This window comes from Cloeon dipterum, chromosome X (assembly GCF_949628265.1).
Source record: "Cloeon dipterum chromosome X, ieCloDipt1.1, whole genome shotgun sequence".
NCBI classification, from domain to species: Eukaryota; Metazoa; Arthropoda; class Insecta; order Ephemeroptera; family Baetidae; genus Cloeon; species Cloeon dipterum.
Window position 1 is genome coordinate 26,976,498 of NC_088790.1, and position 23,858 is coordinate 27,000,355.

The following is a 23,858-nucleotide window of genomic DNA, read 5'->3' on the forward strand; positions in this document are numbered from 1 at the left end:
TTTCATAAGGAAATCAGACAATTTATTTCAAAAATAAGAAGACATACTGCGCTCTCGTAAGCAAGGTTTTAGAACATTGGACTTGGATCACTACCCAAAATAATTAATTGCGTTGTTTAGTCTACAATGCCGAAAGGAACTGAATTGATAAAAATGGTAATCGTGTTGAAGTGCGGACTTGACTAAGGAACCACTACAAGCGGATTATTAAATCAACGCTCTGTCAGACACTGGAAACACCAAAGCTGCCTAGGTCGCAAATCCTCTGCAGCTCAGCAGCTATTGCAGTAATAATTAGATTCAAAGGGAGATGTGGTCGCAATACAAGTAGTACCATGCACATGAAATTTACACGTCAATGTAAGATGACCGACCAGGCTAATTTCTGCGGTTTTAACCAAACTCTTCTCCATAATAATAGCATAGACGACTCGAGTTGCTTTTACCAGAGCATAATAATCACATGAACAAATTCATAAGTTTCGCCGGAAAAAATCCCGAATCGGAAAACAGATGCGTAGCTTTATAATAATTACGATTTTGTCACAGGCTCCAGCAATTCGAGTACAGCAAATGCTGCTGTATTTAGTTTAAAAGTATAGGCTAAATTACTTCGTGGATCGAGAAAGGAGCAAATTAATCGAGGAAATGGTTCTTCAAGTACTTCATCATCCCGAAGGTACGGAAACGCTTCACGCCGAATACCGGGAGAAGCTCATCATTGCAGATGGCGAACTGCTTGTTCTTGGGATCCTGCGCACACAAAAATTGGACTGTTTAACAGATGGCAATAAAATAAGATGTTGGAAAGTAATATAAAAATGATTTAAATGAAAGGACAGTTTTGGCAGACCGAAAGCAAATTCTATGAAATTAATAGCATTAATTGATCTACACTATGATATATTTTCTGTGGAGTAAAATCACCAAATTTTTCATTATGGCGGGTTTTACTGGACGTTCTTGGAAAACTTACGCATCTCTTCTAGGTCCATTTTAAAAGAGAGGAGTGAAATATATTCCTCTCACCATTCCTAATCAAATGAACATCAAATTATAGGTAATTGGAAAAAGTCCATGGTGTAATAACAGGTCATTTTTGCCTGATTAGACGTCTTTCATAATTTTTCAAACATTTTGGAAACCTCAAAACCCCTCAAAATTCGTCCTAACCCAACAATAATTAAGATTGGGGTTTGCTTTCGTTAGAGATAATCTGAATTTAAAACTCTAGGCAAATATATGAATTACTTAATTTAATTAACATGTAAATAATAAGTCAAATGAATTGTTTTAAACATTGCACAAGCTTATTAAGATTAGGATAGTTTAAAAATTAAATTATCTAACCAAAAGGCGCTTGATTTTAATTTGAATGACCAGGCACATTTTCAAGGGTTCAAAATGTCGAAAATCTTTCAGAAATTATAAAAATAACCAAAATAATAAAAGTTGTATGTCTTTTTTGTAACTAATTTGGCGCAAATACAAAAAAAACAACTTAAATGTGTTCAAAATAGTTTAACGAATCAACATGACAAGTGATGAAAAATAAAAAGTGTAACAAAAGCTGCAATAATGACTTTTTTTAAATCTCAAGGTGAAATGAAATGAGATATTTGTATGGCCAGGAACTTGTAATGTTCAAAACCTCATTGGAACTCGTTTGTATTGTATTTCAGCCACTTTCATCAGCAACCCTGGCTTTGAAGAGGAATGATAGTGAATTTACCTTTGAACTGGTGCATTTCAATGAGGCAAAACACAGACGCCTTTCAAAAATCTGCCATTTTTGCAAAATAAAAAATAACTTGCAAGACTCAAAAGTACTATTTTTTATCCAGTCACTATTTATTTTCATCCGGAAGCAATTAATTTCCTTTGCTCAAAAAAGAGGGCGTTACCGGTAAAATTCGTAAAACTGGATTTTGGGGCACTTTTGGACTAACGTATACAAAAAATTGGGCTGTAAAGAGTCAACTTTACATGTAATGTAATTTTTAAAAATAAAAAAAAAAATCACCATCATTCCACTATAATACACAACAAATTGTCGGCATGGATTTAGATTTTATATTCCACTTAAATTCGCGTAAATAGATACTCACGTAGAGATTCTTTTCCTTAATGATGCTCCACATTTTGCGGACAACTTCATGGCGGGCCATTTTATCAGTGCCCATAACAGCAGCCAGCTCTGTAGACAGGTTGTACGCCCTGGTGTAGCCGCCGCCGCCACCACCACCGCGCTTGGCAGCCTGAACCGATTCGATTTAGACCTGAGCTCATTTTACAAGGGAGGAAATTCTTACGCCTCCAGCCTTCTTGGCGCCTCCGGCCGACCTCCTGCTCTTATTCCAGTCCTCGTCGCTGCCGTCGTCGCTGTCACTTCCCTTCTTCTTACCCTTGCCCTTGGGCTTCTTGCCGCCAGCCTTGGCCTTCTTGCCAGGGTTGTACTCCTCGTCGCTGGCGTTGTCGTCGGATGCCTCCTCGCTCTCCTCGTCTGAGCTGGCCTTCTTGGCCCGCTTTGGAGGCGGCTTCTTCGCGGCTGAGCGCTTCTCTTTGCGCTCCTCCTGCTCGCTTTCTTCTTCACTCTCCTCCTGCGCAGCAAAAATGTCATGTATTTAGAGGATTACATTAATAGAACAGAATATATGTATATAGTGTTGAGACCAAATAGCTTTCATCCTTTGTGGCAAAATTGTTTTTAATAATTTAATTTAAACAGGACCCGGGTTCGCCAATTTTACAGTGCACCACTGTTTTTAAGCACAAAAAAACAGTTGGAAAAACCATCATTGTTGGGATTTTCCTGATTTTCCACTAAATTAACCCCAAAAAAGTGATACTTCATGCCAAAGGGGTCAGAAATTTTGGAAAATTACGATGGGTGTTCAAATTTCCGTGTTCTCTTGGTCAAACAAGTGGCTTCTTTAATCTATACTGATTTTTTTAAAATCCCTATTTTTGGTCATCCATCATGAAAATTTTTGATCCTCAATAAAAATGCATGTTTTAAGGAAAAATGTGCAAAATTACAGAAAAATCCTGAAGTGTTTTCCAATGCAGTGGTTTTTTTCCAGAAAAATGCTGGTTTTTGCGAACCCTGGACAAGACTGAAAAAGAATGTCACCATTTTTTAAATTGAAATTTTTTTCCTAATTTAAAAAATATTAAAATCCGCCCCCTAGTCCCCACTTTAAAGGTTTGTTTGCATAAAACTAAAAAATAAAACACTCCAAATTTTATATTTCAGAGCCAAAATATCGTCACGCTGAAAATGGACTTCAAGAGCAAGCCGAAATTACAAGAGGGGTAACATTTTATTTACTAAGGAACTTCTACATACAAGTGACCTTCTTTAAATCGGGCTAACCACTTAACTTTGTAAAAAAATATCTATAAATGGGTATTGAATCTTAACTGGCCCTTTAAAGTGCTTCACGAGTTACTAACTAAAGCTGGTTCCCAATCAACAGGTCAGTGACAAAACCACAAAATCAATCAATCGTCAAGAGGCAGAGGCGGAGGGAGGCCTAACTAACTATAAACAATTTTTACCATAGCTTACCAAAAATGTTGGGTTTTTTTTACCACGCGTCAAGTAAGCTTTTTTCACAGGTATCAACGTGTAAGTAATATACGCATCAAACCTTGATATTCGCTTATGTGTCAGATAAGGACAGGAAATGTGCACCGAATGGAAGGTAAAAGGGGACTGTGTTAAAATATCAACTCGCAACACTTCCTGTCTTGCCTACAGTCCAATTTTTTCACTCAGATATTTTTAGAAAATACTAAAATAGTTTTTTTCGTACTTTGAAAATTTTGAAGCAATTATCAGTTGGTAATAAAAATAAACCAATTAATTTCTCACACTAGATAAGTTGAAAAATTGTTTATTTTTCGAAAAAAATTCTCAAGAAATATTTATTTGAACTGGCTTTTGTAATATAGTATAAAATTGCCTTGTTTACCCCGCTAGGCAGTGATTCTTCTCTTTGACAGCGTGTTTGCCGTAAAAGTAACATGGCTTCCTAGCCATAATGTCAGGGTGGCACGTAAATGACCCGAATTGACACGCCTGTATGATAAATAAGCCAAAGAGAGCTAACCTGAACTAGATTAAAGATTGCTTGAAGAGTTTCAAGTCTTTTGGAACAGCAAATCAATTTTTATACAAAATTAATGATGACCTTTTTTTAATTATTATTTTAAATGATTTACCTGCTCCTCGCTTTCGTCCTCGTCGTCGCTCTTGGACCTCTTCTTGCCTCCCTCCTTCTTTCCGTCCTTCTTCTCCAGACACTCCATGACCAGCTCGTCGATTTCCTTGCGACGCTCGGACAGATCGCAATCCAACTTCTCCTCGATCTGCTGCCTCACTTTCTTCGCTGAGGTGGTCGACAAATCGGCATCCTTCAGGATGGCTGGGAACACATAGCCGAAATTTAGCCAATTCTTCCGAATTTCGTTCGGCAATGATAATACATATTTCTATCGGCTCATTGGCTGGTTTTCAAGATCTGACTTAGTGCTGCCAACCTTCTTAAAATAATGCCAAAGTGGAATGATACTGGGCAACAATTGAAAATGATTTAAATTGTAGAATGCCTTAAACAATTGATCGATAAACAATTTGTTCAACAATTTGCAATAGCAAAAAGGGCCTTCCTACAATAAAAATTCAAATTTTGCCAATTTTCTCCAAAATTTAGAGTGCTTGAACATATTTTCTTGGCATATTCCGATTTCTCTCGTCGAGATCTGCTCAACGGTGTATGCCACTTATTGGGGAAACTCTTGGTTTTGAAATTAAATCGGATTTCAAGTAAGGAGACAGCCATTATACCATTTGAAAGGCACGGTAACTTTCCAGCCAATTTTCTCGAAAAATTAACAGTGCTTCTTAGGTCAATTTAGGCTTTAACTGAATCCTAAGGGATGATTTTTGCAGGCTTTTCCAGTATCATTCCTCTTTAAGAAAAAATTATGACAAGCAATAATTAATTTGGTGCGAGATAGTTGTTTTAAAAATATAAATTTTTAGAAGAGTTTTAAATTCGCAAATTAGAAGGTAATTGAACAATTATTAGTCCATAAATAAATTACGACTGCCCAGAATTTGTCATTCTTAAATGGCAGCTCAGTTTTTAACAATATTTCATGTCAATTGATTATAGACAGTTCATAGGTTATTAATTTTTTTAATTAAAATTGAATTTTAAAGGGCGAAAAGGGTCATTGCGATTAAATTTTATTTCGATGGCATTTTTAATGATTTGAATCAGAATAATTAAAATGGCAAGTTTTGTTAAAATGTTTTAAATTAAAAAAATTATTAATTTAATAATTTATTTATTTAACGCCAAATTCTATACAATTAAAATAATTTTTAAATAATCTCAAATTTAAAAATACCAGTGAAGAGGCAGGTGAAAAAAGAGTTAACTTGAGCGCTCCGCAGGAGTCATTTCATTTCCATTTTGTGTGTCGAGGACAAAAATTGGCAAATTAATGCGCGTGTATGTATTTGCGCGTGAAAGCGAGGCGCGCCGCGAAAGAGAAGCCGCGCTCGCGCTCGCTCGCCCATACCAATAAAGATGAAGTCACTACTACTCGCTTGTATTCTAATATTTTATTCAGCCTCGGCGGCGAGCCGCCGAGATAAAGGCCAAAATCGATATGACACGCCGTCAAATCGGCATGCCGACGAGCAACGCGTCGTCCCTAATCGGCCAACAGAGCGTTTCGGCACCAGGCTCAGCGCCGTAGGCCGATTCGGCGGGCCGAGAAGTCGACCAAGGTTGACAACGACATATACGAGCAACCGTAGCTATAGCTGGCTAGCCTCTCTCGCCTGATCTGTGCTGTGTGTAATACACTATAGGACCGTCGGTGGGTCGGCCACCGAAAAGCGCCGAATTCGGCCCCCGGGGGCCCGCATCGGCCGCCCCGCCCGGCCATCTGGCCAGCTGATTTTCCGTCCGATTTTTCCACGAGCCGACTTTGCCGACTTAACGGTCGAATTCGGGGCGATGTCTGATGGGGGAGCGGGTCGAAGGCGGCGCACAAGCGTCTCTGCGAGTACGAGGCCATTACGAGACCGAATTTTACCAAGTCCCCCCGTCGCCGCACCAGACAATGCCGCTTTTTCCCTATGTGGGGTGCCGACTTTTCGCCCGCCAATCGACGCCCGACTCTCGTGCGAGGTCCGATTCGCCGAAATCGGCCGATCGGCCCGCGCCTACAAATCAGGGTAGCTATTTACCGGCAATTTCCTTGCGAAGAGCGTCTTTAGTGATGTCTGCCATCTTGAATGTACAGGAGTGTATGGTGAATGCGGTGCGAATGCGAATGCCAACATCCAGAGCCAGGCGTCACGTTGGCAGCTCTGCACCGGCGGGCCAATCGCAGCGCCGGATCGATCAGTTTGAGCTGAAAGCGCGGCATTGCAGCGTGTAAAGAGTAGGCTTTTCCCATGTAAAATTCGAAAATTCTACTGTTTCGTTCTTGGTAGGTTCGTAGCGCCTGTCATGATGGTGTTTACTGATTTAATTGACGTAAGAAAATCAAATATTTCATGCCGTAGATCCCAGAAGCTTCTTTCACGGAGCAAAATTGATTTATTTTTTTCTGGTTTTAAATGTCAGGTGTTAATTAAAAGAGACGGATAATATATTCTGCACGATCTTTTATTTATTTTTTTATTTTCACAGATTTTGAAGCAGCAGGCTTTAATTTTTACACTTAATTTTCCAACAAAACACCAATATTTGTTAATTTATTGTCAACAACCATATTTGCGAAGCAATTAATTTCGCAAATAAAATGCGCAGTGTGTGTTTCACGGCTCCCAACCGACTTTCTGATATTTTCCTATTCATTAGGCCACTTACGACGAGTAGTTTTATTTATTTCTTTTATTTTCCTTTCGATAAGTGCGTATAGCCAGCGCGCAGCAAATCTGTTATTTCATAGACGCGCGTGATTCAACAACAACAACAATATACACGTGTGATATGGAATGAGTACATCGTTCGCACAGGTCAGTGCCGAATTAATACTTCTGGCCACCGGGGCTCGAAAACAATCGCGAAAAGCAGTGCGGACAATTGATAAAAAGACAATAAACGCGTGCGGCAAAATAAAATAATGTGCAATGGGGAGTAATTTAGATATCTAACTAGGAAGACTCTTTTTTTTCTTGTAAAAATATCCTTGCACTGCGTATGAGTATTGCATTTTTGTAATTCAATCGTCATGCAATGTCACATAGAAACAATTTCGCAAAAATACAGCCAAAGCTTTATTTATAGTTAAATGTGGTCGAATTAAACAATACATTTTGCCCTTGAGAATTTCTTGAGGAGGCTTTATCCAAATATTTTTACAAGCTAACATTGCTTTTATTGTCGCAAACCGTTTGGCGTGTCATTATTAGCAACCGTGACTTTTTATTATACCAACTAATATTGAGGTTTGGATAAAGTTTAGCCTCAAAAAACACCAACATTTTTGTTTCCAGTGAATCAATATGCCGGGAAATGCAATCTGATGGATGGTTTTGTATATATTCGGTGGTCCCCGTGTGAGAGGAATGAATTAAACTAATTCCTAACAGTTACATTTCAAACCCTTTCTCATCTCGAGTGCTTCAACAACGATTATATTGTCTTTTGATGCATTTACTAATAATCCTAATAATAGGCGTAGTGAGCATCAAACTTTGTTGCAGAGTATATTCAAAAATATATGTGTGTATGAATAAATGCCAATTTGTGTGTGTGTTTGTGTGTGGAATGTCGGAGAGAAACAATTTTTAGTCCAGCTAAAATAACAATTGAGAGTAAATTGCTATTCAACTGCCGGGAGAAAAACGCAAGCCAAAATCTAATTTTCGATACTCGTGGGGGGAATGTGAATATGGTGATAAATGGCAGTTTTGATGCGTCGTGGTGGGTTGGTTTTGTCGCGAGCTCGGAGTCTTCTTCTCACACCTGCGCCGCCTTGTTCGGACCCACCACAAATAACAGCTTCTGAAGCAGCCTAGTTGCTGCTGCTGCAAAAGGCAGAAAGAAAACATTTCAGAATTCGTGCGTGCGTGCGTGGAATTTTTGACAGAGTTCTTTCTTTCTAAAGGTGCTTAAAAGTTACAAATCGGTGCACTCGTAAGATAAAATGTTAGTTGGCGAAGTTAGGCAACCCGCGCGACTTGGAAAGCGTGCCGGTTGCCTATTTTTTCATGCGAAGCTGATGCTCGCTCCGTGAATAAATATACTGCATTGAAGGGCCAGCAGTTTGAGCTTATTTTATGTGCATTTTCTGTGGGGCTGGGAATTTGATACGATCGAATATTTATAGGAGTTGCCTCGAATGTGAGTGGATCACGTTTTTAAAACATTCCGAATCTGTCTAAATCCTTTTTGAAACTTTTCGAACAGTTTAAAATACCAAACGATCAAAATTTTATGCATAATTATGAAAGAGCAATAATTTCTTCCACTTTCTATTGGATTTTGGAAAAAAAATAAACGTCGTAGATTTATTATTTCCTTTTAGAGCGACAAATAGAGAAAAAATCAAATGAAAAAGAAAAATTAAATATAAAAAAATCACGGGGAAAAAATTAAAAATCATCAGAAATTTAAATACCGTTTTTGACGAAGTTTCTGAGCCCACCAATCGATTCTCGAGGGTCGAATTAGGTAAAGTAGATATTTTTCCGACCAAAAGGTCCAGCGCGACGTGCGAACTTTCTTTCCCGCCAAAACAATATGAATGCGAGAACTGCGCATGCGTCAGAGCTGGTTTGAGCACCTGAAGAGAGACCGCCTTCTTTGTCAGATCCAGCCAGCTCTGACGCATGCGCACTTCTCGAATTCATATTGTTTTGGCGGTAAAAAAGTTCTACTTTTGCTACGAACGTCGTGATGCACTTTTGGTCGAAAAAAAAAATCCAATTCACCCAATTCAACCCTGAGGAATCGATTGGTGTGCTCAGAAACCTCGTCAAAGACGATCTTTAAATGAATTTATGGAACTGAACAAATAGAAATAAATAAATCAGCGTTAAATTAACAGATTGCATTATCTTTATTTACAAAAATAGTCTCAAACTCCCATCCCTAGTGATCACAGCTGAAATTTGGAGAGTAATAATTATTAGTGAGTCGGTGAGAAGCAAGAATTAAAGTGAAAAGCATGCAGTGCAGTAAAGGAAAATACTGATTACATAGCATGCCCTTAAACCTATTTATTTGTTTATTGACCTTGTCTTTGGACGAACAACCATCATAAGTTTTTGTAACCACTTGGTAGCTCCATCTGAAATTGCAAACGGGTGGCGAACTTTAAGCTTAAATTTAACTTGTCCGAAAAACCAAAACCATTAAATGGGTTTGAAATTAAATGAGAAACATCGTGGGAAGGACATTAATTTAAAAAGCTTTCATGCAATAAAAATAGCAAATGAAGCTTCTTCCTTCTTCGACGAATTGAATGTGATATAACAAATTTGCGATACTTACTGGTGAGAGATCTCACACATTTCGGCTTGCTCTTCCAAGCGATGAATACCAAGTACACAGGTACGCTGGTCAGAATCATTAAGAGACCATAACCTACACAAGGGAAAAGAGCGAGAAATGAATAGAATAGGGTCTGCTTTTGATAGAAGAGATTGATGACTCACCTGTTTCTACGGGACTAGCAATCATGGGCACGACAGTAACAAAAACACTGCAAACGATGTAGAAGATGGGGAAGAAGAGGTTCACTTTGAGAGGCCGCGGCAGATTTGGCTGAGTGTAGCGCAGCACTGGCAGACAAAGAACGGCAACTCCTATGCTCAACTGCAAAGTTTTTATAAATTAGGATTTTGTTAAAATTTATTTTTGCTTATTTTTTTTAAAAAAAATGCAAGCATAAATTCACATTACTCCTTTGTGGCCAAACACTTCCCGTGTATAAAATGTCAAACATGGTAATTTTGGCCCGAAACCCGGCCATTCAATGTCTCTCGATGCCAAATGAAGCGTTATTAAGTTAAAATCACCCTCCGGTCCATTGGTGAAATAAAAAAAATCATAAAAAGGACTTTTTGCGCAGATTTTGGTCTGGAGGGGGCGCACGGGGGCCATTTTTAGGTTCATTCTACGCAGAATTTTACCACGAGTCCGACAAACACTGTTTTTTTACTCTACGACCCATAGGATCCGAGTTATTGATTTTTAAAGGTGAATAAACGTTATTTGGACATTACAAAATTATGATTTTTGGGGCCCTGTTGGTCGGCGGCCCAAGATTTTAGCACCAGTCAATGCCCCTTGGTGGGGCACGTCCTCCCATAAGTGCAGTTTTCTCAAATCTGACCATTTTTCGTATTACTGCGATTTTTTAAATGTCCAAATCTTGGAAGAACAAAAAAATCTTGCATTAATGACTCAAAACATTCCCGGCAATGCCGCCAAGACATCTTTTCCTTCAAAAACCATCCACCGCCCCCGACGTAAGCTCAAAGCGCTTATTGTTCCAGAAATTATATTTAAAAAATATCTCTTGCAAAATTGCCGAAATGTTAAAGAATATTCCTAAAAGGTAAATAATAATAATACAACCAACCAAGATTTTCTCAGAGGACAATAAACACTTTCAATTTAAACTACTTTCGTCTATAAAAATCTGCGTATTAATTTTTTGGACTGCTGAACATTTCTGGCAATTAAATTTTTTCTTACACAAGAATATAAAATTACTCACCCAAGTGGCGAAGCCAACATAATTGATCAAAGCAAAGATGTCCGACACGCAGAGATACAGCAGGGAGAGCAGAGCCTGAAAGATTGAAAAGCAAATTAAATTCAGGGCACACATCCAGACCGAAATCTCACAATCGTCAGAACAGCAGGTGCAGGGGTGAGCCTCTTGATCTGGATCATGGTCAGGATCTCGGGCATCTGGCCCTCGCAGGCGCCGGCGTAAAAGAGGCTGCGTTTTTTATTTTTTATCAAATTAGTATGAATACAAAAAGTTGTCTGAGAGTTTTTCAGTACCGAGATGAAGTGAGGAGGACTCCGTTGACGGCGCCAAATGTGGACATGGCGACGAACATGGGAATGACCCAGGCCATGTAGCCGTAAAGTCGGTTCGCGAACGTCTGAAAGCCAGAAAGGTTACAAACTTTTCTGAGATTTGTTTTTTATTTTTTGCGGCACTCACCACAGCGACGGCTTCAGAGCCGAGAATCTCCACCGGTGAGAGGGTGGTGAAGAAGGCGACGTTGGTCATGACGTAGACGAAGGTGACCAACGTGCACGAGATGGCGATGGCCCTGGGAAGGTTGCGCACGGGGTCCTTCAGCTCCTCGATGATGAAATTCAGGTAGTTCCTGAAAATTAAAGTTTCCACTTGATGCACATGGCTTGGGAAGATTTTTTTTCTACAAAAAATTATTATTCTCCAAATTACATTAAAAATCAATTTAAAAAAGCCATAAATTTGTATGTGAAATTGAAATAAGACACGATCTTAAAACGAGAGCATCGAGATTTTGAAGAGTTTTAAATGTTTAGCCTTGAGCGATTAAAACGGCATTTTTTCTAGCTCATTCATTGTTTCCAAACTAGTTTTTTGAAATTTAATTTAAAAATTTAATGAGCTCAACAGTCTTAAAATTGTGTGATTCGTTCTCCAGACTCATAGCAAAAAATCAATATGTAGTCTTGAATTCCCGATACCCTAGGCATGGCGATATTATGCTGCAGCGGAAAGCAGCTTATCAGTTAGAATATAATGACCTCTCTCGAGGCTTCATTAACCGCGGCTTAACTGTGTATATAAATATAGAAAAACAGGCCAGACCAATCACAAAAAACAAGCAGAATAGTTTCTATATTTTTTTGTTTTATCAGCGCGCTTTTCCGCGGTTTTCGACGAGATGAGACCTTGACAGTGACTGTGAGCCAGCAGGCGCGCTGAATCGCAACACTGGCTTTTGCAAAAGAATCTCAGCACGTCGGTGCAGAGCTACACGTTTATTGCCGCGAAACGTCCATCATCAGCCAGTTAATGTACGAACAAGTTACTTTGTCCACTCTCAGATAAAAAAAATAAATTTAATGGATACGTTACGCAAAAAGACTCGAGTGAAATTGTTGCCCAAGTACATATATACTCACCATCCATTGTAAGCAAAAAGACCCGAGTAAAATGACAGCGCTATTTCTGTCACGTCGGATTTCGTATCGTCAAAGGTGAAGTGTTCGGTGTGTCCTGTAAACAAATTATTTAAAATATTAGATGAAAAAGAAATAAAATAATAAGGAAAATAAAATACAAATAATGGCTTTCAGGAGGAAACCGGGATTTTTTTATTTTCAAGAGATTATTTTTATTTTTAGCAATTAAAAATATTTTTGTAAAATCATTTACGCTTCTCTGAGTCGTTCCGTAGTATTTTTGTTCATTTTAAAATTAAAATATCTTTTGAATGAAATAAAATTCACATTTTAATTTTATTTAGCTGCGATTGATCTGAAGACAAAACCTCAAAACCTGTCCCTCAGTTGGGCGGCTGGGTAGTTAAATTTAATAATGAAACCATCTCCAATCTGCTCCAACTCAATTTATTGCGATCAATAGCTGCTGTTGGTTCTCCATTAGTTTCGAGAGACACTGCTTTAGCTAGCACATCCTTCTCGCTCACAAAACATTCGATTAGGAACGCTCACAATCAGAGAGCAAGCGGTGGAAGTCGAGCGAGCCCAAGCACTCGCCGCCTTTCAAATGCGAAGTTGTGCTCGAGTGCAAACGACTTTTGCTGCCTGGCGGTTTTTGTGCACGGAAGGAGTTTTGTTTAAGGCGAGTGAGTAAAACAGAGTGAGTTGCTTCAGCAGAGTTAGTCAAGCGGATGCGAAAATTTTCATTTGTCTAAGTGCACTTTTCACGGTTCAACGCGCTGAAATGTATATATATTTTATTTAAAAATATCGAATTGATACACGTGGATCGGAACTTTATTTCGTGAGCTATTATTGAGATAAAGAAAAGGGAAATTAGTTTCAAGGTTGTCGAATTAAAGCATTCCCAAGTGTCAAGTTGCGGCCACTCACTTGAAAGTCGAGCAAACGTGTGCACATTATTCGCCTGGCGAGACAGTCAATATGTTTAACTCGCGAGTTACACCTGTTGAAAGCTACAATCACCGCCGCTGGAAATAGAAGGCGAGACGCTAAAAGTTTTTCCTTTGTCCACAACACGCGCCAATTCTTTTCTGATCTAACAGCAACCGCCGCGTTTTTTCATTTGCGGTTTGAAACTTATTTAGAAAAAATTAGTTAAAAAGCTAGAATTTAATCTACAACTTTTCGGCATTAATTTTTTAAAAGAAGCGCGAAGTATTTTTAATTTATTCAAATTCAAACTCGTCTTTTCGCGTGGCAACCCTACTTGTTGCATCAGCTCTTCCAGTGTGCGATTTGCGAATTCACGCTAGCGAGAGCTTCTATTGTCAGAGGCCGGATTTAATTACGAGCCGTGTCAGTAAGTGCAATAGGAACGGCCGGCCAGACAGAGAGAAGGAAATGAGCGGAGTAAATAAAAGGAAGCCCGGCCGAGATTTAATTGAATTCGAGAAGACACGCAGCAGCGAGTCGGCTCGCATCTTTGATCTCAAATTCAGAAAAATAATGTTACACTTCTTATTTTGCAACTCACCCAAGTACAGTTGGTACATGCCGGTGAGGATGATCAAGAAGAGTGCGAAAAGCTTGGCGTAGGTGAAGTAATCCTGCACCATGGTGGCCCATTTGACCTCGTAGCAGTTTATGAACGTCAGCACCACTGCAAAAACAAAGAAATAAAAAACACGTCAAACCGAGTTGATAAAAACTGAAGAGAAAAAAAGGAAGAAACGCAGGAAATTTTATGGAAATACAAATATTAAAAATATAAAGGCTTGCGAATTTCAGAGATGGTTGGCGAGAAATGCAGAAAAAAATTTAAATTAAAGAATCCGTCTGTTTCTTTCGTCAAATATTAAAACCACTTAACACGTTTGGCCGCTGGCTATTCTAAAATGAATTTAAATTTCCCAATTAGCATCTCCGCAGACAGGTTTTGCATGCCCGTCCATCAAGTCTTATTTAATCTGTCAAAAAAATTAAAATAAATCTCTGAAGCGTTTATTTTTTCAATTTATTTCCCATCTCGCGGGTTTTGGGGGCTCGCCTCTCGCCAATTGCGGCGGCGTTTCGTGCACGCATCTATAAAAGAATATTAAAAACACGTTAATGCGCGACGTCAGCCGCGAGAGTCGAGCCCACCATAAAAACAACGAACACGAAGGTGACCTCGAGACGCACACGACGAGCTCTTTCTGCAAGTGACGATACGGTCGGCGAGGGACCAGTTTGGTCATTTATTTCGTTGCAATAAGCGACACGAAAAATTCCTCATAATCCCCCGTGATTTGAGTTCATTTAGCGTCTCCAGGCTAATCTAAGCAATTGGCCGGCGAAATCCCTCAAATTTTGACTAAATTGAATTTGTTCTATGATTGCCGACGATGGATTTGCGTCGTGACTTGTTAGGTCAGGGGTCAATTCGAACCTGGCAGTCAACTGGGAGGTCAGGAAAAACATCTTAACTCAAGGTCTGTGCGAAATGTCCGTTTTTGCGACACTAAATTAAAGACACGACGACGCAAATAAAAAAGAAAGAAAGACTGGATTGATCTGAAAGTTTAAATTTATTTTCAAGTTTTAAAATTTTTACACAAAGGCACAAGAAAAGAGACATAAATTAATAAAATTATTGGTACTGTTTTGGTAATTAAATCCTCATCGACTGTGTATTTACTGCAAAACAAAATTAAACATTGCAAAAAACAGCGGGGTCCAGATTTGCGATAAAAATTGGTTCCCGCTGCGCAGTTCCAAGATGGCGTCTGAATGTGGGAAAGAAAAAGCTCTCTTTGGATTGCCGTACGAGTGTCAAGAGTTTGTTTTTACGATCCAAAAGACACAATTAGTGCAAGTAATGCAAATTATACGTCACAATATTGACCAAAACTTGGTTCTTTTCGCGCATTTTTTCACGTGACCGGTTTTTCGCGCCGTACTCCACCGGACGCCATATCTGCGCGTCGCACGAATCAGGTCCCCGCTGGCAATAAACTAAACTAGAGAATTTTGCCCTAGAAATTTATTAAAAATCACAATTATTGCCCCATTAAAATTAGAAAACGAATATATTTCCGGAAAATATAAAAAAGACTTAATTTGTTCTTTAAACCAACAAAAAGTTCGTATTTTTTGCTGCAAAACTAAACGACCAAATATTCCAAGTTTCTTATCAATAATTTTAGGTAAATATCAAGATCAAATTAATCTGATTACTCTTACAGATTTTATAAATTAAATATATTTGAATGAACGCATATTGCTTCCAATTTCCCTGAGACAAAAAGTGCGCCATTTGTTTGTTCTCCGCAGGCGGATGAAGAGAGTCGTTAAACGGAGAGACGTAATTGCAGGGGCGATTAATTATCTCGCTTTATTGGCAAATGCACACCTGTCTCTCTCCTCGTGGTAAGTGGATCAGAGGCAAAACGCATTAATTATGCATTATGCATCGACAAGAAAACAAACCACTGACGCCATTCAATCCTCGCAAACGATACACCCTCGTGATTAGATATTATATTAAGTGCCATTCCCTTTGAGTCGATTTTCTAATCTTTACTACGCAGAGGAGCACTTCTTGAAAAGAAGTAAATTCTGGAAGGTGACGCTGCGATAGCTAAGCCACGGTGCGGTTTTTTTCCTGCACGGGAAACACCCATTGGTGGCTTTCCCCGATTCAAAAGGGTTTGCGTGTTGCCAGCCCACGTGGTCTCTCTCTCTCGCCGCGGAAGAATAATATTATACGCGCACTATAGCTCCATTCAAGCAGCGAACTGAGCCGCGCGAGAGAAACCTAATCGATTTCAACCCCCCAAAAGTGTGACGTCATTCCGTAGCATAGTGATACATTTATGCGGGGGTGGCGCTTGTGACGTCACCTTTTTCTATATATACAAAAAGATGCAGTGTCGATTTCGACTCTGCGCACATTCGCGCGTTTTATTGTTGCTCGGCAGCGAATATATAGGTCAGAAAATCGCAAAAGGAGGCCAAGCTGGGACACAAATATTTCTTACAGTCTCCAATAATCAAGAAAAATGCAGAGAGTAAATGTTTAGGATTGTTTTGAAGCCAAAATTGACTGGAAGTTTTCAGGAAAATAGGCGAAAATTGTTTCCCTTCTAGAAATCTTACTTTATTTAAAAAATATGGCAACTCGATCAACTGCCTAATGCGTAGCAGGCAACTCAAACAATTTCCAATCATCACCATGTCTCAAATTTATTTATTTTATAATTTAAAAAATATCTTCTGTACAATTTAAATTAATAATAGTAATTTTTTAACCGGATTTGATGAAAGAGCCGACGAATCCATCATCATAATTTGTTCCAGCCGAAATATTTAATTTTTAACGCCCTGTTATAGCGTCTTGCTGCAATTCTGTGTTTAGTTCTCAGGGCGTAGTTTTGCGAATAGGCGAGCCCAGCGATGCAGGAGAAAACACGCTCACGCGAATTATAATTTTGTGCGATGTGTTATTACGAAGCCGTCCACAACTTCCTGCCGAGCACAATGATATACTATTATCATTCACTTGTTTTTCTCCACTTATATGCTTTGGTATAATTATAGTAAAGGATTATTTCTTTTCTAGCAGTAAGATAATTGATGATTGAGAGCACAGTCTGCGTTAAAAACTTCTTCTTCAGTCAAGTTGGCATCAAAATAAAATTTAGTATCATGTTAAACTTAAAAAAAAAATCACCAAAGCAGAATTTTTATTTAAATGTTAAATGCTGGACAATAGAGGAAAATAAATAGTGTTTCCTCGCATATAACGCTTTTATTACATACGAAAAATCTGCTTCCAGACCTATTTATTTATTTATTTATTTAGGTCAAATTTTCCTGGGCCAACTAATAAGTCGCCTAAAATAAAATGTTTATCCGGCGGGGACAGGACAGTGATGAATGCTTTCTTCGGCAATTGTGTGGACACACAATAAGCTAATGGACGGGATGCATCGAGCTCGGTAACGCCCGGGCTAATCCGATATCAAAGCAAATTTGATCATCCCCAGCCAATTTCAGCGTCTGCTGCATTCATCAGCCCAACTCGGCGGATAATTGCGGGCCCTAGCTTCGTCACCACGCGCGTGCAGACACTCAAATTGCTTCTCAAGTGGGCATTGGACATATCCTTTTCAAAATAATTTCACCCACGTGGGAAGACAGTCACGACGGGGTAATAGTGCAAAAGAAGTGCATGCATGGGATGATCGATTTTGCTCGAGACGGGAAGACAATTTGAAAGAACGTTTTTCGTGCCGAGTCATTGTGTTCGATTAAAGATTCGTTATATATTATAGCGTCTAGATTACCGAAAAGCTTGCCATTCAGCGCATTTTTAAAGCTAAGCTGTACCGAAAAATTGTGTAAAATCCTTGCAATCATCTCTTTAAATTGGGAAAAAAGCTAAAATGTTCAGCTTTAAAATAAAAAATACAGTCACGGCGAAATCGTTTATTAATTTCATACAGAAATTTGGCAAACTCTGGATTTTTTTACATTTCAGAGAGAGAATGTGTCTTTATTCTACAAAAAATCAACACTATAAATTACTAACTCTAGAAAACAATGCAAAAGTGTTCCAATTTTTTGATCTGTAGAGATCCATTTACTCTTTAGCTCATTTTTTATATAATATTTATTTATTTTTGTTTTCTTGAAGTTATATACAACTTTTTAAATATAAATTTTTTGATTATAAAAAAAACTATTTAAAATCTGAACGCGTTTCTTTTATTTCTGAGGGACACTTAACTGACGAAGGACTACACCTGTTTTAAATTTCATTTTTTCTTTTCAGAAATATTTAGTTTAGCCAATCTTTGTGAGTGGTAAAGGGATTTCAATTAATTTAATCCGATTTTTAGAACCAAAATATTCATTCTGAGAGATGAATTAGGGTGATATTTGTGATTTTTTCCTTCGCAAAGTTGAATAAATATTGGAGCCAACAAAATGAATTATTTGCAAAATTTTTTTCCTGAATTTTACCGTACACTCGTTACAAATAAAGAGTTTTCGAGATAACTGAAATTTTACGAGCACAAACAATTAAACTGAGGTGCAGAGAAAGCTTAATTCTAAGTCTAAATTTTTCAATTCGACAAAGCCTGAGAGATAAATCACCGAGGATTTTTTGTCCCCAGAATTTCCGGAAGAACTGATTGTCATCCGCTGACGGCTATACAAATGAGTGTCAATGATGAAACAGTTATTTCAGGGCCAAGAATTTAAATTCTACTATTTCGTAATTTATAAGTTTCTCCATATCTTTTATGACCGAACGGAAATTAAATCTAAATAGCCTTTTAAAGAGAAAATACACTAAAAAAATTTCTGGAGCTTTAAAAGTAGCGGACCGCAACTCAAAGAGCCCATTAAAATCGGGTTCTAACGTCAATTTTATGCTTGTTTACAAATCCAAACCCAAATCACAACACCGCATTCATTCATTTCTTTGTGCAGCACACATGCCGCGCGAGCAACGCCCATAAACCTTTGTGAGTGTTGCTCCGAAGATTTACGGCGCAACTTTTTAACGTGAGAGAATCACTTTTCACGCACACACACACACATGCACGTGGTGGATTTTCCTCAACTTCCACGCGAATTATTAATTTCGCCACGCCAAAAAAGGGTTCGTCACGACTTTCTCGCGGAGGGAAACACGTAGATGCGCGCATCAAGGTCCGCGAACCTTCGAAGGTCTCCTCCGCGCTTGATGAGGCAGACGGTCTGTTCTGAACCTGCGCGCTGTGTATAATTTACCTTTTGGCACCTTCACGCTGCATCGGCAAAGCAGGGAAAGAGCAGGCAAAAGCAATTTGCACGTTTTTGTCTCGCGTGTTTCGCAATAGTTGTTTTAAATAATTTCGACCAGCCCATTTGCATTTTATTGTTGGACTTAATACAGGTTCATAAACGGTAATTATGTACGAAAGCCCGCTTCAAATTTCATCAACAGGTCCGCATAAGAGAGAAGAAAAACAGAATTGGTTGCAAAATTATTTTGCAAATGAGATGAAATCTTGTTTTAAATATTCAAACTTTCCAAGGTTCTCGGTTTAGGAGTTGCATTTAAATTTTAATTAAATTAGACGGAGAATGAATTTTGTCCAATTTGCATGTTCCCCTGTTTCGAAATTAGAAATCTTTTGAATTTCTTTAGCTAAATTGTATAATCATATTAAAAAAAACTAAAAGTGTTCCGATTTTCTCGACAATATTTAAAATTTGCCAAACTTTCAAAACTGCGAATTTAATTTAAACATTTTGAATCTTTTTCTGAGAATCAAATAAGTTTTGAACGCCAATTTCACGGCTTCTCAATGACCCAAAGTTAATTTTTTAAGACATTTTCAGTTAATATCCAGATGGTTGCTAGCATTCGATTGTTTTTAAGATTTCATGTCCACAGTTTTTCCCAATTTTTATTCAAATTGGAAAACCACTCATGTTCTACATTTAAAAGCGTTAATTGCGCAGTAAAGTTTTCGTTAAAAATGATTCGTTACATATTTTCTAGTATTAAGAATTAATTGCATGAACAATTTTATTCTGCTCAAAATTAATTTTGGTGCGAAAAAAATATAAAAAAAACAATTTTAACCAGCGGGGTCCAGATGTGCGATACAATTGGTTCGCACTGCGCAGATCCAAGATGGCGTCTGCATGTGGGAAACAAAAAGCTTTCTTTGGATTGTCGTGCGAGTGTCAAGAGTTTGTTTTTACGATCCAAAAGACACTTAGTACAAGTAATGCAAATTATGTCACAATATATTGACCAAGACTTGGTTCTTTTCGCGCATTTTCACGTGACCATACTCCACCGGACGCCATATCTGCGCGTCGCACGAATCTGGCCCCCGCTGATATTTACGAAACATTGGGCAAAATTATATTTTATTTTTTCTTAGTAAATTAGACATTTATTCAGTTTAAAAAAATTATCAGCGCAGCCCAAAGTGTATTTCCAATAATTATTTTTTGGCAAAAGGAATTTAAATGCTAATCCCCCTCCCTTTCGCCCAAAACATTTTGCGTCGATGCACTGGAACTTGCTAACGAGATCGAAGCATATACTGAAATTTTAAATCGTGCTCACGGCCTGAACCGATTATCGAGATCACTCTGCCAGATACGTGCATAGTGTTCGCGAATAAAAAGTGCCGACTGGCTCTGCGCGGCTTGTCGGTTGCTGGATATAATGATGGGTTTGAGAAACGCATAAAACCAACATCATTATCCATACCTGCAATTACATGGAAATCATATTTGCTCGCCGCAATTGGCCAGCCAGCGTCTTTCACCAACTAGCACAAGGCAATTTGGTTTAACGACCGGTAAGCAGAGCCGAGCATAAAAAGCAACGGCGCATAATTTAATTTGGAAACTAATTTTTGGTCTAATAGCTGTCAAAAGCAAGGCGTTAAAAAGCGTCAAATTCCTTGTTGTTTTTATTCATTAGACAGCACCTGTGACTTTATGTCATAGACTTTTGGAGAATACATCAGCGGGGGCCAGTTGTGCGATAAAATTGGTTCCAAATGCGCAGATCCAAGATGGCGTGTGAATGTGGGAAGCAAAAAGCTCTCTTTGGATTGCCGTGCGAGTGTCAAGAGTTTGTTTTTACGATCCAAAAGACACAATTAGTGCAAGTAATGCAAATTATGACGACAACTTGGTTCTTTTCGCGCGTTTTCACGTGACCGTTTTTTCCCGCCATACTCCACCGGACGCCATGCCTGCGCGTCGCACGAATCTGGAATAAATGAAATTGCATAGAACTCCAGAGAAAACAATGATATAAAATTAATTTAAATTTTCCTGCTAGATTTATTTAATTAAAAAAAGGGACCAGATACAATTTCCTTTTTTTATCATATGTAAATAAATTTCCGCTACTGATCTTTGGCTAGAATATGATCCTCCAGCTCCCTTTGGGATTGAACCTTCCTGATTCTCTCTGAAACACTGTCGTGAGCGGCACACGTCAAATAAAGAAAGGATTTATTTGCGTTCCCTTATTTGGTCAGTCCGTCTTTTATTTGCATTGCCATGCACGCAACATCTTCTTCTTTCATTCGCGCCGAGTAAATAAATCTGGCGCGACGGCGGCACCCCATGCTCAATTTGTATTTTTGTATCGCGCGCGAAAACGGATGTCAATAAACCAGTTTTCCTAATAAACGTATCGACGCGTGAGTACACAAAATAACATTCCATTAGCTGACCACATTTTGTCACGAACTGACTTTCCGAGAAGCAACGTACGAGAGTGGCGTGAATTTCTGGATGCTATCTACCGACTTATATTTATTTTGATGTATTGCATGACCGGAACCTGCTCGCTGGCTGCTACCTTTACGTTTTAGTATTGTCTCCAGTGTAATTCATGCTTACAACATGCCCGCCAAGAGAGAACAGAAGCCTGATCACACCACCTGATTAAATTTCTTTAGCCACGGATCAACGAGTTCCACTTACATGGAAAAAATAAATACGCAGCACACTCCGTGACTCGAATCCAGTTTTTTTTATTTCCCAATTTTTTAACTTGTGATTCATAGACAGTTCCCAGAAAAAATGATTGAACTTGTGGGATGGTTTCTCTACCGAAACAATTCACCAGTTGCATAAACCCTAAGTGTTCAAAGCCGCCAACAGATGGCGCCACCGTAGACTTTCGATTTTAAGGCACTTCCGCTGCGATTTCAGACTCAATCTAGCTACTGTGCATTCTTCAATTAATTTGCTATTTTTTGACGTGCTGAAAACCAAAATCGGTTCAGTCAATCGCCGTAGAATCGTGAAAAACTATTTTTTGAAATAATAAAATCTTTTCCAACGTTTCTACGGCAAAAGGCTTAACCGATTTTGGTTTTCAGCACGTCAAAAAATAGCAAATTAATTAAAAAAAAGCAAAATAGCTAGATTGAGTCTGAAATCGCAGCAAAAGTGCCTTAAAACCGCTTAAAAGCAAAATTTTTAAGAAAGTCTGTGATTGCGTCATCTGTTGGCGGCTTCAATAACTAAGGGTTTATGCAACTGGTCAATTGTCAAAATTTCTTTCCTAATAACAAAAAATATTTTAAAAATCATATTATTTCAAATCGCGGTACTGGTTTTAAGATTTTCTAAAAAGGTGGCTAGTTCTATGAACCCCCGTTTTGAGCCATCAGCTTATTAAACTTAAAGACTAAATCACATAGATCAGCTGACGAGAATACAGGGATTCCAGACCAGTTTATACCATGTGTCACGTAACACGCATGCATCGATATTTCTAAAAATGAATGCTTCCCTCTTTCCTTGGCAATGTTTGGCGGCGAAATTTATTTTGCTTGTATTTATTTAGCACAAACACAAATTTTAATGCAGCAAAAACCTTTAGGATCTGCGCAACATTTTGCACACTATAAAATTAAAAAGTTTTAATTACATTAAAAGATGGTATTTTTTATCGTTCTGCCATTTTTCAATGGTATCCCTTCTAAGCTCAAGAAGAGTTGAATTTCACGAGAAAATCACCGAATTTTAATTTTAGTAATCAGAAAATCAGTCTAAAAAGACTGCTTTGATAAGAAGCTACAAAAAATAATAATTTATTCATGCTCTAGTTAAATACAGAATTAGGAACTTTAATTTTTTTTTGAAAAGAAAATTTTAAATCGTGTGTGTTTTGTTGTTTCGCATTTCTTTATGCATTTTCGCCTCTTTTTCCTATTTTCAAGATTTTTTATGTTTTAGGCGTGTGATAAATTGAAAATTATTTGAATTTTTGATCGGAATAAACAGTTGATCGTCAAAAAATTTGTTCTACAACTTTTGCTAAAATAAAAAAAGACCTTGCTACAGTAAAAATTCAAATTTTCTCCAAAATTTATAGCGCTTAACCACATTTTCTTGCCAGATTTCGATTGCTCTCGTCGAGATCTGTCCAACAGCGTTTGAAACCTTTTAGGGAAACTCTTTGTTGTGAAATAAATTAGGATTTCAAGTAAGGAGACAGTCCTCACCGTTGAAACGCTTGATAACTTAGCAGCCTGTTTTCTAAAAAATGAAAAATCCTTTTTTAAATTCCCTGCCGAATTGTGTTTGGCCGAGTCGATCGCATTATGCATGATTCCGCCCATAATTAACGCCTAAGCAACAGCAAACATGTTGGTGGACGTGCAGCAGTGTTAAGCAGGTATTTCCTGCATGTATGCAAAAATCGCTATTATACTCTACGTCTCGACATTTATGCTAATGGCGCGCTCTCAGACGTTCCTGCGCTGCTCTCTCCCCTTCCCCATTATTTCTTTCAAAGTGCATGCACCACAAATAATAAAATACTGTGAAACGCTGCGCTGCTTCCAACACACTCACAGAACGAACTCCTCTTGTTCTGTCAAACAAGGCCGGAGAAACCAGTTTCGGCGGTGCATTATGAGCAAAAAGCTCCAGTCATTATTTGGAATTTTCGGTTTTGACGGTTATTACAATGCCGGCGCAACTCGATCCTCCCTTTAATTTCTGCGAGTGCGCAAAAACGAACGAGAAGCAGCGGTTGAATTTGTAAATAACACTTTTGCTCATGGCTTTCTGGACATTAGTTAGTTGATAGAAAAAAATTTGATTTATGCTTCAACGCAAATAAGTTATTTATTTTTTAAACGT

The 23,858-nt window shown here is 38.3% G+C and overlaps 2 protein-coding genes and 1 long non-coding RNA gene across 4 annotated transcripts in view; 1 reads left to right on the plus strand and 2 right to left on the minus strand.

Annotated features, from left to right (window-relative positions):
• Positions 1-6,402, minus strand: Non2 (upstream activation factor subunit spp27 homolog Non2). Its single transcript, XM_065496125.1, has 5 exons — positions 6,272-6,402; positions 4,228-4,430; positions 2,313-2,600; positions 2,109-2,258; positions 1-753 (listed from the first exon to the last, which is right to left on the minus strand). The coding sequence occupies exons 1-5, from the start codon at positions 6,312-6,314 to the stop codon at positions 637-639; spliced, it is 801 nt and encodes a 266-aa protein (XP_065352197.1). The 5' UTR covers positions 6,315-6,402; the 3' UTR covers positions 1-636.
• On the plus strand, positions 5,882-6,684 carry LOC135947340 (uncharacterized). The gene is made up of 2 exons (XR_010575618.1): positions 5,882-6,259; positions 6,328-6,684. It is a non-coding gene; the product is annotated as an uncharacterized LOC135947340 (long non-coding RNA).
• LOC135947338 (large neutral amino acids transporter small subunit 1) overlaps positions 6,680-23,858 on the minus strand; it is a 21,445-nt gene continuing 4,266 nt past the window's right edge. The window contains exons 3-12 of one of the 2 annotated variants that reach the window (XM_065496123.1): positions 13,717-13,842; positions 12,180-12,273; positions 11,221-11,389; positions 11,055-11,158; positions 10,893-10,989; positions 10,762-10,836; positions 9,695-9,854; positions 9,531-9,623; positions 9,273-9,327; positions 6,680-8,062 (exon numbers count right to left, since the gene is read on the minus strand). In XM_065496123.1, coding sequence (XP_065352195.1) covers positions 8,050-8,062; positions 9,273-9,327; positions 9,531-9,623; positions 9,695-9,854; positions 10,762-10,836; positions 10,893-10,989; positions 11,055-11,158; positions 11,221-11,389; positions 12,180-12,273; positions 13,717-13,842 — 986 coding nt within the window. In that variant the 3' untranslated portion in view covers positions 6,680-8,049. The remainder of the gene's footprint in view (positions 8,063-9,272; positions 9,328-9,530; positions 9,624-9,694; positions 9,855-10,761; positions 10,837-10,892; positions 10,990-11,054; positions 11,159-11,220; positions 11,390-12,179; positions 12,274-13,716; positions 13,843-23,858) is intronic. The other variant, XM_065496124.1, reaches the window with a different exon arrangement.

Excerpts from the sequence above, each read along its gene's own strand:
- Non2 (XM_065496125.1), bottom strand. The coding sequence starts at position 6,314 with ATGGCAGACATCACTAAAGACGCTCTTCGCAAGGAAATTGCCG. Across the intron at positions 2,259-2,312 it reads GCGCCAAGAAGGCTGGAGGC|GCTGCCAAGCGCGGTGGTGG; the intron begins GTAAGAATTTCC and ends GAATCGGTTCAG. Across the intron at positions 754-2,108 it reads TTAAGGAAAAGAATCTCTAC|GATCCCAAGAACAAGCAGTT; the intron begins GTGAGTATCTAT and ends TTGTGTGCGCAG.